Here is a 17,520-nt window from a genome sequence, read left to right on the forward strand (position 1 = left end):
TCATTTAACATTCATTTCGGCAAACTTCTTCTCTAGAGATTTGGAAAGTCCATTCATCTCTTCATCCGTTCGGCCGTAGAGTTCATACCACCATCTTACATCCATAAAGTTAAAGAAGAGCACCTCATTCTCAACTGGGTTATACCCCGGATTGGTGAATTCTGGAGGTCGAGACTTGAAATAATCCCATACCGATACCGTTTTATCTTGTAGTCCATTGTTTAATAGCTCAAGCTCGCTGTCACATAAGAATGATCCATATTGACATGAGTAGTAATGGTAAAAGAGTCTCTTCAAAAGTCTGGTATTGAACTCAAACTGGTTGGTGTGTTGGCGTACAATTTGAAACACACAGTCCAAAAATTGATGGAATATGGGAGACCGTTCATTGCTCCCACCGTAAATGATAGTGTTGGGTGGTTTCTGAGATGATCCACCATTGGTATTGGAGCCATTTTCATTTATTCTATTAGTTGACTGTGGCATTCCGGGTGTATGTGAACCATTCATGCTGCTACTGGCGGTATTCTTAATGTGGTATGCTGCTCTCTGGAGAAACGAAGTAACTGCCTGTCTTGGTGTAGAGTAGTCTTCTGTATCACCAATTGCTGTATTTTCATATCCTGGGGGAGGAGAAGAAGACACACCTGTATTGGTATTTGAATATGTTGGAGTTTGTTGTTGTGGAACTTCTAAATATGCACCAATACAACCTCCATGATCACTTCTTGTGTTGAATTTAAACCCAAAACTTATCCATTCCTTCTCTATGAGAGTGATAAATCCATCAATGGTTCTATAATATGGGTCAAGACAAAGCTGCAGCAAAGCAGACACTTGAGACGTTCTATCCCATCCATCTGAACAATGAATAACCACATTGGTGTTATTGAGATGAACCGACTTAGTGATACGATCAACAGATTGAAGTATAAGTGAAAGTCTGTTCAACCACTGAGTTTTGGTTAATGCTTGTTGAAACTCTGCAAGTTTTGGGGGGTTTAACCCGTTGCTTGTATCATCTGTATCTGTAGTAGTGGTTAAAAGTTGTTGTGGATATTTATCGATGTCGTTTAAGATTGCAGAAAGCTTATTCAAAGAGTCCCTCATCACATGAATATTATCAAGATTGCAGAATATCTTATCCACATTTCGTCTACTTTGGGATGATTCAGATCCTTTCGATCCCCCTGTGGCACCTGAAGCATTTGGTTGTGTGCTGTTATTCGTAGTATGGTCATTACCACCTCTATAATTATCGATATTTTCTGTTCCAGCACCTAACGCATGTTGAGCCATTGCATTAGTAAGGGGTCTTAAATCCACTATTAGGTTTTTCTGTGGTTGTTCGTTGTTAAGTACAACCAGATCTTGTTCATAATATACTGTGGCTCTTTCTGACTCTTGGGTTTTGAATATTTCCAAAATTAACCTTTCATCTTGCAAAGAACGATTCTGTAAGTTAAGACCCACCAAAGGTTGGGCACATCTGGCAATAACATTCCCGTTCTTCCCTCCCAGTCTATGCTTATACACTATCACCGGGATTCTCATTTTGGAACGGAACTTACCGGCATGCTTTAAAACACTATCGGATATACTTGACGGAACAATAAATACTTTGGGATACGAGGGACAAAACTTGTAGTCTTCATTCACTGAGGAAGCTCTCCAATAGTCATTGATCAAACCTTGACGTTGGTACTCCATAAGTGGATTGTAATGATTCCAACCGGAGTTAGGCAACTTCTCTTCGAGTACATTGCGTTTATACGCAAATGCATAGAAAAGTTGGATGTTTTTGTTCACTTTGGGCACCGAAATCAAGGAACTAAGTTTGTTGAATACTTCCGTGCATACTGCGTCATTCTTAAAGTCAAACGAATAGTAAGTAAAGTCCTTACATTGAAGACGTATATGAGAGACGGCATAGAAATCTATACCGGTTTCATGGTCTCTAGTATAACATGAAGATCCCCTGCTCTTGTGCATCTTCTCTATTATCGGATAACATATCCACACTTCCTTATTATTACTAAAGCTAAACACTAAATGAAACTGACAAAGTACAAGGGTACCGGAGATGGAGTACCCCCGTCGGTTTAACACCACTTCATTAATAACAGATACTTTTTCCATTGTTTATATTATATATTTATGCTGTTCAGTTGCTCCTTCCTTTATGCTTTCTATGACATTACTAGTGTCGATGTGGTTTGTATCGTTTTGCTTATCTATTTTGATTCAAGATGCAGCTTTCTTATCCCCAAGATTTCTGGGAGTCAGTACACAAAGAGCGATACTTTATCACCAGTTCGATTCCAGCTAATGGAGTTTTAATTACGGTTATAATGATATGCCATTGATTGGATCTATAATTTGATATGGCTTCTTTAATAGGCTCTAGCCCTTATTTATATACCTGGTAACTATGCTCGTTCCATCGGTAGTACTTGCTTGGATCAAAGTATGTAGGTAATGAGGCATTACGTAGGTCATTCCCCGATGCAGTAAACTGGTATATTTACGAAGCTATACGATTACAACCCATCGAATCTCTTGATTCCGTGTTCATGTCTCTGAAGATTACGAAGTTGCTTAGTGCTCAATTGCTTGACTTTCTTCTTGGGTCTAGCAGGTTCAGACTCCTCCTTTTCTTCACCATGTTCGTTACCTTTTGCAGTGAGTTTGTTGATATCAACTACTTTTCTCTTCTTCTCATTCACACTCTTTGCCTTCGAGTCGTTTTCACTTGAACCGTCAGAATCGCTTTCGTTGAGGTCAGATTCTGAATCTGAATCGTCGTTAATATCAGAATCACTATCACTATTATCTTCCTTGTCGCTATTCTCCATATCATCAGCACTGTCCTCGCTATCATCATCACTCTCATCATCTACTTCGGCTTCAGGTTGTTCCTCATTACCACTCCCTGACCATATCTTTAAGCTATCCATTCCAGCACTAATGAGCCTGTAATTATAATCAATATCAAGTATACCAACTTCATCTATAGCACCATGTTTTTCAGTAGCATTTGAGTGAAGCCTTGTTTCCACAACCTTCCCTTTCCTGTAATCCAAACGATGTAAGAAACCATCACTATCCCCACACCATACAGATTCAGGCAGGTCTTCGTTCATACTGGGTACTATGCAATCAATAGAAACACCTTTGTTGACTTTGATTCGTGAAAGTTGGTCCATAAACTTATTCTTGGAGTTCTTCCAAATAGTAACGATACCCTCACCATGTCCAACCAAAACTGTATCGTTCATAGTATCATCAGTAGGATAACACATAGAGAGCAACTCATCTTCTTGATTATCTGATTGAGTTATAATACCCTTCCGAATATCGATATGAGATAAGGTGGTCAGACCCAAAGTTAAATAATGATAGGCTGAAACATGAGGCATGGGAAGTATATGATTAATGGCATCTTCGTGAGCCTCGGCTACTGAATATTTTATTGAAGATCCAAGGTTTTTACTATCAAATACAAGAACCAGTCCGTTTTCAGTACCGGCAAGCAAGAAATCATGAGTGGAAGAATGACACAACTTAGTCACAGAATCACCTTTCGATTGGTATTCCTTGACAATATCAACTTTGCTTGCTACTTTCCCAGTCTCTGCTGTTGCCTTTTTGATCACATTATCTGAACCAACAGTGTAGATGTACTTCCCGGCATTTGAGGTAGTAGGATCAAATATAACTGATCGACATGATCCTTTATGTCTTTTTGTTTTCCACAGCGTAGTGTAGAGAGAGCCTTTAGCAGCATCATAGTTAGTTACCTCCCACCATTTATTTTTCAGTTGGGAAACAGACCTGATAGAAGATGCAATACGTTCACGCTCGCGTCGCTGTTGATCTTCCAATGCTTCTGCATCATATCTATTACAGTAGACATGACCGGTTGCTAATCCTGATACAATCACTGGTTCTGTGGGATGAGCAGCAACTGTGAATAATGGCTCAGTATATTGCACTTCGAGAATGGGAGCTACACGCAGCTCAATCTCGCGAGCAGCCAGTTCAGTTCTCTTGCTCTTTTTCTTGTTCTTGCTCTTAGCCATTACTTATTGTTCAGTCAGCTTACCCAGGTTCTATAACCTTAGGCCGTTGTAGCTACCTAATACGTGCCCATCTCATCACTTCCCAAACCGGTGCTACCATATATAATTAATCCCATTGCGTGCAGTTCATATGGGGCTTTCTCTTATCGACTGCATATACTGTTGGCTATTAATACCCGTTAACTGTCTTCCCAAATTAAGGGGACTAGTGTTTACACCAGAATACGCTTTAATTTGACGTGGAGTGCCGTTTTGTTGATCTGAGTCATTCTTGGAGTTTAATTGAAGTTAATCAATTCTGTGTAGTTGGTTGAGGAGAGCTGTCACATATCTTACTAATTCTAACTCGCTACATTGTGCCTACTGTTTTTTGACTCGTACTGTTAATTATTGGCAACGCTTGCCATACGTCATATTTGTTGGGACAAATCTTAACATGCCTAGAGTTTCAGTGGTGATTGTTCTATATCTTTTAACCAAAGTTCTGGGACTATTCCACGTCTATCTAGACCAAGGAGTCAGCCAGTGTTTCCAGAAGGAAATAGAGAAAGACCTGCTTCTTATAGGAAGGTATTCAATGCAGATCCGAGAACCAGAGACTCATTTCTTCTATCTGCCACGAGATATTGTCAATACCGGAGTGATTATAGACGTGGTAGAATTGTTCCAGGGTAATCATCGAGTGGTTCATAGGAAAGCCAATGCTAAGGGTCAATTTGCCTTTAGTGCGTTAGCATCAGGAGAACATAGAATTTGTATAACTCCAAAGAGTTTCTACAGTAAGAAGTGGCTTCGAAATGATTCCCCAGATGAAGAATTAGCGAAAAGGGACCTGAGGTTTGTTCAAGCACGATTACAGATTGATATAGAGGTTGGTGATGGTCTGTTGGTTGATACGAAACCAAGTAAACAGATTTTGGATGACTTGGTGGAACGTATACTGCATTTGTCTCAAAAACTTGTTGATATTCGTCGAGAACAACGGTTTATCCGTCAAAAGGAACGGTCCTTTAGAGACCAATCGGAGTTGACTTGCAGTCGAGTGCTTAAATGGACTTGGATCCAATTTGGTGCTTTAATTCTTACTGGAGTTTGTTATCTCTTTTCACTCGCTAGATTTTTCAAAAAAGAAAAAATTTTGTAAAACGTCCAGGCGTTATTGTATTTGGTTTATATATGGTTTATTTATATATGTATTCATGGGTAATTAATAGTGGTATAGAAGTAGCGGTATACTCTTTCCTAGTCACGTGACTGATTCCAAATTGGATCAATGGGTGTGTGCTTGCAAACATTGATTTAGTCAGTAGCTATCATCATGACATAATTATACACCTGTAAAAGATAAAAAGGATATATAGCAATTGGTTTCATCTCGGCTTAATGGATGGAGGAAATCTATTTGATGTTCCAGCCCGCAACTTGCTAACTCCGTCTCCCCAGATTAGTGAAGGAGATTCAATCCAAAGTTCCAATGGATCAAATTATATACAAAAGCACCGGTTTGATGATCGTTCCCAAACTTCTATAAGCATAGCGTTACGCTCATATTCATCCAAATTGACTCGTCAACTTGGAAGAAACAACAGCAGTTTTGACGGATCCAAAAATAGTACTTTCCAATGGAATGAAATGCACAAGATCCTGAAGACTATCGAAGGGTCTTCATTTGTGGCGAGCTATGGCACTGCTACACTCATTGAACCTTCTTCATTGTATGTTGCAGTGGGGACTCTGAAGGGTTATGTGATATGTTTCAGTTATCATCAAGAGGCAGAATATAGTTTGCATCCGACTCGTCATAATGATATTGATGCAAGTCAATCACAGCACGAATCTGTTACTGCTACAGCTGCTGTTGCAATTACATCCTTATGTTTCTCATCAGACGTTACATCTTTAGTAGCAGGGTATTCTGATGGGTCAATTAATCTTTGGCAGCTTTCACAGTCGTCATCAGGAATAGTGATACCCTTATATACCATTCAGGGCATTGCCAAACATGACCGTCTTAAAAAAAATGTCGATGGCCATATTGTTGGTACTCCGATTACTTATGTTAGTTTTATTGGGTCTCTGAGATATAAGTTAGTAAGCTCTGATCGTAGTGGATATATCTTTTATCACCATGGGTTCAAGAAGTTTATGCGCAAGTACTTTGTCACCCATAAGATTATAGGCAACTCTGGTGATAATAAAGATAAGGATAGGGAACAGAGCCATGACGTTTTAGCATGTGAACTTCTACCCTTAGGAAACACTCCTCAAATCACTGATCAATGGGGAGTCTTAGCGGTCCTCACAGACCATTTGCTCGTTGTAGTCACAATCTTATCGCTCAACGACTCGAACCAAATACGTTTGGTCAATCACTTCAAGACGGGGATTCCTAAGATTATTAATGATACTCCAATAGTTACTGGTTGCCTTAGTTGGTTTCCTTGTCTTGATAGTGATAACGGAAGTGGGGTGACGACCACGACGACCAGACTTGCTTATTCATGGAATAATATAATTACTGTATTGGAATTACAGAACGCCTCTTCCTTTCTGGATGAGTACATGAAGGAGTTAATTGATAGAGATAAAACTATCGGAACACTTGCTATGAAACGAACGTGCAGATGGAAAAACAGTACAGGCTGGTGTTTTAGGTCTTTACAATGGATAAGCCCGACCTTACTCTCATTATTTCTGAATGGAAAGGATGGTGATGATGAGTTGAAGTTTGAGACATTAAGCTATATCGGAGGTAATCGCTTACTTAAGGTTGGTAATCCGGATCCTATGGACTTAAAGATTTTTTTAAACAAGGAATTAAATTCTTTCACTGGTTCCATAAAAGTTATTAAGGGGAGAATTATGCTTCTTACGGAATCTTATCACAATAATCAAAAACACCTATTTGTTGGGATGCAGCTACAATGGTCTGATATAATTGAGATTTCTTTGGCAAGAGGAGATTATTCTAAAGCATTGAATTTAATCCACAAGTTGTTCTTCTCCACTGACGTTTTAAATATTGTGTCTACTGATTTACCATTGGAGTTAAAACCACGACAAAAAATTTTAGAGACTATTGTTTTACGGGTTATCACGTCTTCCATTAAATTATTTCAAACTCCTATGGCTATTGAAGACACTGATCTGATTGAGGAAAATTTGAGCATGGTTTTTGATTTGATTTCAAAGCTTTCAACTGAGAATTCTAGTCTCTCTCCCCAATTGCTGGCCATTATGGAGGAGATTTTTGAGGTCATGGATGATAACAAGAGAACATTCTTTGCCGTGTTAGAAGAATATATACTTTTAAAAAAAATATCCAGTCTTCTGGCATTGGTTCTTAAAGAAATGGTGAGATATTATATCACCAAAGAAAAAGGGGAATTATTAACAGAAATAATATGCATCTTGGATATCAAATCCTTAGATATTGATAATACAATTCAACTATGCAAACTTTATGATTTACGTGATTGTTTGATTTACATCTGGAATTACGTGCTTCATGACTATGCTACTCCGTTAATGGATTTTATTGGTGATATTATTCAAAGTATGAGTGATTCAGAAAAGGGAGATTATTTGCTGGATGATGACAAACAATTGCACAAGGTTTTCTCTTATATATCTTTCATTTTGACGGGGCGACAGTACCCGACTGATAGATATGTGCAGCCAGCAGATGAGACCTTTGCTAGAAAATCAATTGAAGAAATCCTTTTTGCAGTGAACATACTTGAAAGCGGAAATGCAAAACCTATTAAGCCCACCATCTTTCCCTATTTATTTTTGCTTCTCAAGTTCGATTCATTTGAAATGCTCTCGTCTTTAAATGAGTTTTTTGAAGATTATACACTCAATGATAAAGAGCTTAATCGTCAATACATTATTGAAGCGCTATTGGATATTTATGAGGTTAACAGGTCGAGCTTTCTTGAGTTTGATTTCTGTTCTTTGGCAATATTCATTGCTCGTAACTATTCCAAATATCCTCAGTTTATTAGACTCCCAGATTCTATTTTGGACAAGGTCATTGACGATCTCTGCAATTATGACGACAATTGGGGTACTAAAATCAGCATTAATGATTGTGAATTGGCACTACAATGTCTTCTTCAAAGGTATCTTCCTGATAATACTACATACTTATTAGTAAAATTGAAGGAAGCAAAATTCTATTCCATTTTAATGAACATTTATAAAGCAGAGGAGAAGTACTCTCAAGTTGCTGCTACTTGGTTTGAAAAGAACCGGAGAGTGTTGCCTGAAAAAGGACATAAGACCCTTCAAGGCGACAATGACGAAAGTGATTACTATGACAGCATGAAGGTGGTTCTTGAAATGTGTCTTGAGAACTCTTCAATAACTGAGAGAATGGGTGTAAATGAGGTGATTAGAAGGAATTTTAAGTTTCTTGTGGAACTCGATTTTAAAGCATTATTGAGTCTACTTAACGCTCATGAACCCAATTTACATTCAGAAATCCTTAAAATACCTTCAGGGGACATTGATACCTTGGTGTTTCAATATTTGGAAACATTATTCCAGGATTACGATAAGCATAAACGGAGTCTTGATATCCCTAGCTTACTGGAATTGGGGTTAAAGTATATTGAGTTACTTTGTATGTTTTCACCTAAGAGTGTCTATCCATATGTGAAGGAACATATGAATATCTTTGATGAGAAGAAGGAAGAATTGCTGGATGTTCTTCAGAATGGTGGAGCCATTGAATCCAAGTCTCTTTTATTAGTTTATCAAAAGCATTACTTTGAGGCACTAACAAATTTGATTAGCTATGCATGTGAGGTCGTTGTCAGCGATATTTCAAATTTTGAGAATGTTATTCGATTGGCGATGGATATTTGTCATTCTGCTGAAGGAGATCCTAGTCAGAAAAGTGAAACAGATGATTCAAAGTTGAATTTGAATGAAAAACTTTGGCTACAATTAGTCGAGTCCTTAGTAAGACTCTCGAATAACTATGGTGCGGACGAGAAAGAGCATAAGCTTCTAAATATGAGCATTCATAATTGCTTTCGAGAGATCAGTGAAGACTCATCGAACATTAAAGAAAATGTTTCATTTATGAGGATATTCAATAATCTTTTACTTGAAGCGTCCACTCAAAATGAAACTACACTTTCCAATGTCCGGTCAATTCTTCGAGATGTGTTTCTTACGTACTCATTTGAAAAGGACTCTATGGGACTCATGCAGAACATGCTACTGCAAAAGATATACAAGCTTCTCGGAATTGTCAAGATGAATGCATTACAAGGACATCAAATCACCTCCAAGAATTGTGGTGTTTGTAATAAAGTGCTTTGGGGCTCCAAGATCCCAATCGAACATTATGAAGCTTGGGAAACCCTTGAAATTCTTCGTATAGACAGCCAAACAACAGTGCATTTGGAGGGAGCTTCAACCAGTCATCCCATGGTTATACTTGGTCGTGGATCGCCAGATCGGATCGACGGGCTTGAAGATATCAATGCCAAAGATTACGAGTTTCTTAAGTTATTATATTTCGCTTGTGGCCATGGGTATCATTATCAATGTCTTACGAAACTCAATTCTGTTGGCTCCTGTCTATTACCGCATTAGGGCACGTTTATCATGTCATGATATATAGATATATATATATATATGCTGATTTATATGTATATGTCTGTATATATGTATTGATGATCATTATTTCACCAAGTTCTATAAATAGCGGCTATATGGCGGACGTGCATAAAGAAGCTACCGTATTTGATCGAGATCAAAACTCTTCAATAGATACAAAACGCACAAAAATAAAAATAACCCCTTATTCGGATTAAACGTCAACAATGTCCTCAAGTAGCCATTACTATTCCTGATCAAGATTTCATCCAGGGACATCTCTCCATTATAGACCATTGTAGCTATCAATCAATACCACATTAGCACGCTATAACCCCATACTAAGATCATTAGCAACCATAAGCCCGATTTTAGGGAAGGTTAGACACCCTGTACTACACTGCATTGCATTTGCGCACTGAAGAAAAAGGTACGTCTTAAAATCACACTCATGCGGTGTTGAAGCCCTAAGAATAGACTTCAGGCTTCGCTTGGATATGGTTGCTAAATGCACTCCCCAAAAGATAACAATAGCCATGTAGTTTTATGATTATTTTGGGTTTCCAAATTTGGATGGCCATTAATTAAGGTACCGAAGAAAGAAAATCCATTTCATTCTTCCTTCCTTCCTTCTTTCACTCATTCACACTAGACGTAGTCGCAGACCCTGAGAAGATCAAATCATGAAACAAACTTCTCGTATTGTCAGCGACAATGAAGATGATGACGATCTTTTCGATGACAACCATGACACCATTGACGTTATTGGCCAACATCACCAGCAACTGTACACTCCGTACCAACTACCAAACAGTCTTGGAGGGTCTGTGAACCATAATCGGATGCTGTCATTCAATGGGATCAACGCCGTTGCAAATACTTCACCATCTACCATCAACTTTGTTGGTACCGATGACGCTGATGATGATGATGAAGACAGTGATTTGTTTGACAGTCCTAACGAATTGCAAGCCAAGCACTACCGTCAAACATCAACCAACTATTCCGGGTCGACTGCTGGTTCTGGTTCTGGTTCTGGTTCTAATAGCACCCCATATCCATACATTCCCTCCGCTTCAGTCGCTCCTTCAGAAATGTATTCTACCCCGACTGATATGTTCGCCTCCGGGGGCCATAGGTCTTCTCAAACCATGCTTCCGATGCCTCTGATGATATATAACGGTTCCAGTCCTCGTCGGTCGCAATATGCCCCCTCATACGGTTACATGAGAAGCGGAGATCAGCTGTTCTACGGAGACGATAACTTCCCCAACCCTGGTGGGTCCGAAGCCGGCGGAAACTTTGCTGCGAAGTCGGTGCAGTTCACAGGAGACGATTACATGCCTAACTTATTAGAAGATGCTGAAGAAGACGACGGGTTAGATCCCTTTGGTGATGACGATTCGTTATTCTCGGAAACAGAAGAAGATATCCAACGTGGCCAGACAATTAAGCGCAAGAACACATTGCGTAGACGGAATACCCAATACATAAAGGAAAAGAACGAAGGGATTCACGACGACGACAAACCGTACGACTTTTCTGATGATAATGATGATGCCGATGATGACTTTAGACCTCGGTTGAACTATACAAAAACCATTAAAAAGGCCAGGATGGTCAATGGGAATTACTCGATAGATTGTCCTGTTCCACAAGCATTGTTAGATAACTTTGGTTCCAAAGTCAACGATAGAGGTACGGAAATGTCCTTTATGAGATACACCGCCTGTACGTGTGGACCATCCAACTTTGGTACCTTTGGGTACAATGTCAGACAAGCCCTCTACACCCCAGTGAGAGAAACAGAGCTAATGGTTTGTATCACCATGTACAACGAAGACGACATTTTGTTGGCCAGAACCTTGAAAGGTGTTTTCGAAAACATACAGAACTTGACCAAGAGAAACAATCCTAACTGGGGTAAGGACAGTTGGAAGAAGATAGTGGTATGCATTGTTAACGATGGTCGTATGGAGCTTAATGAACGGACTAAAAACCTTTTGCTTTCCCTTGGGTGTTACCAAGAAGGATATGCTAAATCCAGAGTTAACGAACACCAAGTCAAAATTCACATTTACGAATACACTTCTATTGTTGGAATTGACTCTATTAACGATAAGGTCAACCTTACGATCAACCTGACGCCTGTTCAGTTTTTATTTGTGCTTAAGGAACAAAACAAGAGAAAGATCAACTCCCATAGATGGTGTTTTCAAGCCATTGCGCCCATTTTGCAACCTCGGGTGATTATTCTTTTGGATTGTGGTACCAGACCGGCTAAAGACGCCTTCTATCATTTATGGAAGAACTTCCAAGACCCAGCAGTGGCTGGAGCATGTGGAGAGATGCGTGCTAGTTTGGGTAACTCCAAGAAACTTCTTTTAAACCCATTGGTTGCAGCTCAAAACTTTGAATATAAAATCTCCAATGTGTTGGATAAACCCATGGAGTCCGTATTTGGGTTTATCTCCGTGTTGCCGGGTGCCTTCTCGGCGTATAGATGGGAAGCATTGTTGAACGTTGATGGAGAAGGTCCTTTAGAAAAGTACTTCAAAGGTGAGTTCTTACATGAAGATAATTTACGAGTCGACTCTATAAACGGCGATGAAGACGATGAAAGACAGTTGAAGGAGAAGAACTACCGTGAATCCGGCATCTTCACCTCCAATATGTATTTGGCCGAAGATCGGATCTTATGTTTTGAGTTGGTTGCTAAGAAGGGTCACAATTACGTGCTTAAATATGTCAATGAAGCCAAGGCAGAAACAGATGTTCCGGAATCTATTGATGAGTTTGTTCTTCAAAGAAGAAGATGGCTTAACGGGTCCTTGTTCGCTGCAGCGTATGCAGTCATTCATTGGACTAACATTTGGAAATCGGAACATCTGTTGATGAGGAAATTGTTCCTTCAATTTGAGTTCTATTACCAGTTGATCACGCTTTTTGTGTCGTGGTTCTCCATCGCCTCCTTTTTCCTTGTGTTTAGAATCTTGACTGCTAACTTGGGGTCTGCAGCCATGAACTTTGATGCTGCCAGATACATCGCTATCATCTTGCTGTGGTGCTATGTCGCATGTGTTATCACGACATTTGTGTTATCTTTCGGTAACACTCCTAAAGGTGCAAAGAAGTTCTACTTGGTCGTGGCCATCTTATTTGCAGTTATGATGGCCTATATGATGTTTGCAGCCGTTTATTTGGCTATTTATACCACAAAGTTGATCATAAAGGAAAACCCAGGTGGGTTCAAAATTCAAATGTTCTTTACTGATTCTAGGTTCCGGGACTTGGTAATTTCGTTGCTCCTGACATATGCACTTTATCTCTTTGGTGCGTTACTCTATGGGGAACCACTGTGCATGTTCACGTCCTTTGTTCCTTATTTGTTGCTCTCACCCACATACGTCAATGTGTTGAACATCTATGCGTTCTGTAACATCCATGATGTTTCTTGGGGTACAAAGGGTAACAACTCTCAGGCGAAGGATTTGGGAGCCGCTAAGATCTTGGGCGAAAAGGATAATGAGTTGGTCATGGTAGCTCCGGCAGTCGACCAAGAATTAAACGATGCCTACATCCAAACTTTAGACAAAGTTAGAACTCCACCAGAATTCGAAAAAGTGAAAGTGACCCCTCGTCATTCTGGAGAGAACTACTATGCATTTTTACGTACGGTTACTGTCTTAGTATGGATGTTAACCAATGCTATTTTGATAGTGGTTGTGTTGCAATCTGGTGGGTTAACTATGTTTACTAAGAAAGCCAGTACCAATCCAGACGGATCTATTCTTGGGGGATCTAACATTTTCCTTGGTGTTATCTTGTGGATTGTTGCTGCTTTGGCTTTGTTCAGATTCTGCGGTTCAGTGATGTACATGATCTTCAAAGGTTTCAGGCCATTGAAATGGAAAAAAGCCAATAAGAAAGCTAAGAAGCAGGGCCTTTTGTTACAACAACATCAACAACAGGTATAGATAGCCTTTTTTATCACATGAATAAACAACATGGATTATTTGTGGTGTACTTCTTTTTTTGTGCAATAGACCATGATTGTGTAGAAAAGTAGTAGCAATTAATAGAGAGTTATGATGCAAAAGAGAACATCTAAGCTAAAAGATAATAGTAGTATCTTATAAGATACGAGCTGTAACTCACTGGTTTTGCTTTTAGTTGTTGGTATGGTTTCTTCCGTTACGACTTGTTTGAACCTCTTTATGTCTTTTTTGCACCCGAACACCATTTTGGGGTTTACACTACCTAAACGTTTACTTACAGCTAAGGGTTACTTCGGTAAGATAAATACCAATCAAAAAAAGAAAATACAGGTTGCTCTGAAGAGATATGAAAAGTTGGGGTAAGTTTGGGGTATCATATTGAGTGGTTTCATGTTCCCCCTGGCATGTAGAGAAGGTTTGCAGGGCGGTTATCTTTTCTAAGGTGGAGAGAGCGGCACCTGATGGAACCAGACAGACAGGAAATACAATTAGAGGAAAACATATTCTCTGGTCCATTCTCGTTTAAATAAGTGGGGACAAGGGATTTACAGTATTACTTCCATTGCATCAAGGATGTCTGACTAGTGAATGTCGGCCTCAAAAACATGCATCCTTATAAGCAGACACAATTCAATGTCTTCGTATGATAAGGGCGAGGATTTTATCAGTCCCAAGATTAGCATTGATGTTTAGTGGTAGTAATAAAATCTACAACGATGATTGATTAAAGTAAACTCTCCTTGCAAACCGATATTATTCCTTCCCGACTAAAAGTTTGTTCCACTGATAATAAGAAAGAGAACTAAGCGAGTGGGCTTCGGTCGAGGTACATTTTTGAGCTTCGAACGACCTCAAATGGAATAACATGATAAGCGTCCCACCACTGAACGACAGTCTCACGTCAGGTTTAGAAAAAAGCCGAGAAAAAGATGCATCTAAAGATGAAAGAGTGTCTCGCTGAGTGGATTGTATAGGCATTAAGAGAAATTAAAGGTAAGAAGCAGAAGCAGAAGTCAAACGTTGATATAATAATTGCCAAGGGGAGAAGCCAGTTTCGTTAATGAAATAAATGTCATGTGAATGTAACTTTACCTTATCACTTATCAGCCAGGCAGTTCTTCTCTTATCTTTAGTACGAAAAAGACCTTGCCGCTTTATTTTTTTGCACGTCCCTGTTCGCTGGAATCTTAGTAGTTTATTCAGATGTGGGGACACATACCACAATTTGCGTAATTGCGAAGATTACCCCGATAAGCAGGTCATCCTAAGGACAGAACCTTTCGGTCCTGTTTGATGTTTTTCAGTCCCTTTCAGTTTCTTGTCTTGTGGTGTGGATGGTGTCACTTTTTTTCATCAACGGCATTGAAAGCGACCTTTAAGATCTTTTGTAGATAGTGAAAATGAACCATCGGTGTTTACGGCTCATCATGGGGTGTTTTTATGTTTTCACATTTCTGTTTTTGAATGTTTTCGTTTCCTCGTTTTGGGAAGCTGATATAAAATGGAGCGGCTTAATAAATATCTGCCTTTGACTCAGCGTATGCCGACAAAAATCCAAGACTTCAAGGAACAACTAAAAATGTCAGAAATACGCATATGCAGACACTCAAAAAAGCTTTGGGGTTGTAAAAACAGTCTGAAAGCATATTATGTGCTGAACAATTCCTGACGTCACCTTATACATTGAGGGTCGTGCCAGATGACTCAAAATGTGTTATGTTGTAATTGATTAACCATCAGATGTGAGCGGGTTCGTCGGCTTCGGTGGTTATCACTCGATTGGTCCACAGTTACATTGGTGAATACACTAAACTCCAACTTACGTGCAAGCTTTACACCGAGATGAGCGGGTATCGGCAGTAAAAATACACGGAGAAAAGACCTTAGATACGGCTCTATCTTCCAAATACCAGATCGGACCGGTGCCTGCTGTCAAAGCAACCTACCAGATAGTTTACTTCGGGTAGAGCGGTAGGAAAAACATACAATTTATCGTCAAGTTAGTGGGAACCAGGTAAACTCCACCTGAGTTTTTAATTAGTTAATTCCGCCAACCAACCTCCCCGGCGTAACTTTGAATTGTTAACCAATCTAAGCGAGAAAATTTCACTCTACAATACCCAGCTGTTCGGGCGTGCATTTTGAACGGATGAGACCTGCCCATGATGAGGGGCAATAAAATAGAAAAGATAATTGTCGTTGGGGTAAGAATCCTCAGGCTAAAAAATAGGCACTTATTTCATGCCACCTATACCTGTGTATGAATACAAAAGATTTTCTGTTCCTGTAATTGATGCTATCTCCTGTTGGTTAGCCAACTGGTACCTAAGCTCAAGCACAAGTAGTCGGAAAAACAATTAACGCCAACCCCGGAAGAAGCAAACCCCACGATCAAAAGGTGAGATACCACAATTGACAGCGTTTTCAAGACTTACTGGTTTCTGCTGTCAGGCCCCTAGGCAACTCATCTCCAATCTATACAGCAGAGTAGTTCATTATCAGACGAGATAAAGAAATGTCTAGTGGCGGCCCGCTAAATGGTTGGTTGTAGTTTCAATACGTAGACCCAGAAAGTGGGGTGCAAGTGTATTCCAGAGTCATTACTACGACAACAGAAATGAAGTTGAATTTATGAGGAAAGTGCGAGCGATTTTTTTAACTGCATTCTTGTTTCCTATTGGTTAAATTATTGATCAATTGATTGTTCGTAGTGAGACTGAAACTGCCGTTCAGTGAACTCATTCAAACCATTCACGATGACGTTGCCAACTAATCCACTTATTGGTGTAGGCTTCCCGATTGTATTATCGCACGACAATTTTCGGACACCGGTTGCAAATCACCGTACGGCCCGATATGTCAAATGGAGAAGCCTGACGTGGGCTCAGGTACGAAGTTGACACAACAAAACGGTTTAAGGTATCCGCAATAATAATAATAGTAGTATACACACAATTGACTGTCTTTTGTATATTTTTGGTAGATAGGTACTAAATTCCTAACTACTACGGTACGACGTCGGTACACTTGCAGTCGCATTCTCAAGCGACCATTACCAAACCATATTAACTTTAAATTAAATAAAAAATGGCCTTAATTCGACCACTGACGATTCATACTATGCGATTATTACTTAAACTGTAGGGAAAGAACTCCGGTTCCATTGTGTGGTGAAACCGTCAGGGCTTTACAAGTCGCAAGCGGAACTAAAGGACCCCATAAGGCATAACCTCTTGTGTGACGATGAGAGCATTGACTTGAACTGAAAGACATTAAGGACAAAAAGTCAATTCTGGGGTTCAAAGTCCACTGCAGACAGTCAATTGAGGGTGTTAAACAATCGGGTAAGCAATTGACCTAAAAGGTATCATACAGAATATTTGATTTTACTGCCATTGATTTCTTAATGCCTCAACTTAAACCAGACAATGTAGACCGTTTGCAAATTGCTATCAATTGTTCGGTTTCATTATAATATGTATGGAAAGTTGTGTCCAGTTGCGAGATCTTTTATCTAACTGAAGGTCGATGGATGGAAACAAGAGGACAAAATTTCTTTTTTGTTTCGATTAAAGAGCCCCCCCACCTGACCTGCATTTGCAGGAACCGAAGTATGGTGGATTAAGTGAAATTATTCTGTCTGATGAAGGATTTTCCTGACATTCACTGATGAAAAAAGAACGCAATCCGAGGGGTTTTATGCTTGAAAACGTCACTGGGTGAACGAGCGACCCAACTTAATTTTTACGACTACCATGTAGCAGATTAGGCCATCCGAGGTGACCGCTCTCTATCATACTACGAGACTTCTTCTCTTATGTTTGCTT

At 39.5% G+C, this 17,520-nt stretch overlaps 4 protein-coding genes across 4 annotated transcripts; 2 read left to right on the forward strand and 2 right to left on the reverse strand.

Moving 5' to 3' along the window:
- On the reverse strand, positions 1-2,139 carry KQ657_000295 (phosphatidylinositol-3-phosphatase; the record flags this gene model as incomplete). The annotated part of the gene is made up of 2 exons (XM_043191148.1): positions 1-1,992; positions 2,131-2,139. The coding sequence occupies 2 exons, from the start codon at positions 2,137-2,139 to the stop codon at positions 1-3; spliced, it is 2,001 nt and encodes a 666-aa protein (XP_043051825.1).
- A 401-nt stretch (positions 2,140-2,540) lies between these two features.
- On the reverse strand, positions 2,541-4,082 carry JIP5 (Jip5p; the record flags this gene model as incomplete). Its single annotated transcript, XM_043191149.1, has 1 exon — positions 2,541-4,082. One exon carries the CDS (start codon positions 4,080-4,082, stop codon positions 2,541-2,543), a length of 1,542 nt encoding a protein of 513 aa, XP_043051826.1.
- Positions 4,083-4,518: 436 nt separating this feature from the next.
- On the forward strand, positions 4,519-9,720 carry VPS8 (CORVET complex membrane-binding subunit; the record flags this gene model as incomplete). Its single annotated transcript, XM_043191150.1, has 3 exons — positions 4,519-5,172; positions 5,526-9,631; positions 9,693-9,720. The coding sequence occupies 3 exons, from the start codon at positions 4,519-4,521 to the stop codon at positions 9,718-9,720; spliced, it is 4,788 nt and encodes a 1,595-aa protein (XP_043051827.1).
- Positions 9,721-10,146: 426 nt separating this feature from the next.
- Positions 10,147-13,672, forward strand: CHS8 (Chs8p; the record flags this gene model as incomplete). Its single annotated transcript, XM_043191151.1, has 2 exons — positions 10,147-10,151; positions 10,405-13,672. The coding sequence occupies 2 exons, from the start codon at positions 10,147-10,149 to the stop codon at positions 13,670-13,672; spliced, it is 3,273 nt and encodes a 1,090-aa protein (XP_043051828.1).
- Positions 13,673-17,520: the final 3,848 nt, after the last annotated feature.

Source organism: Scheffersomyces spartinae (genome assembly GCF_019049425.1).
Source record: "Scheffersomyces spartinae strain ARV_011 chromosome Unknown scaffold_1, whole genome shotgun sequence".
Lineage (NCBI taxonomy): Eukaryota > Fungi > Ascomycota > Pichiomycetes > Serinales > Debaryomycetaceae > Lizanozyma > Lizanozyma spartinae.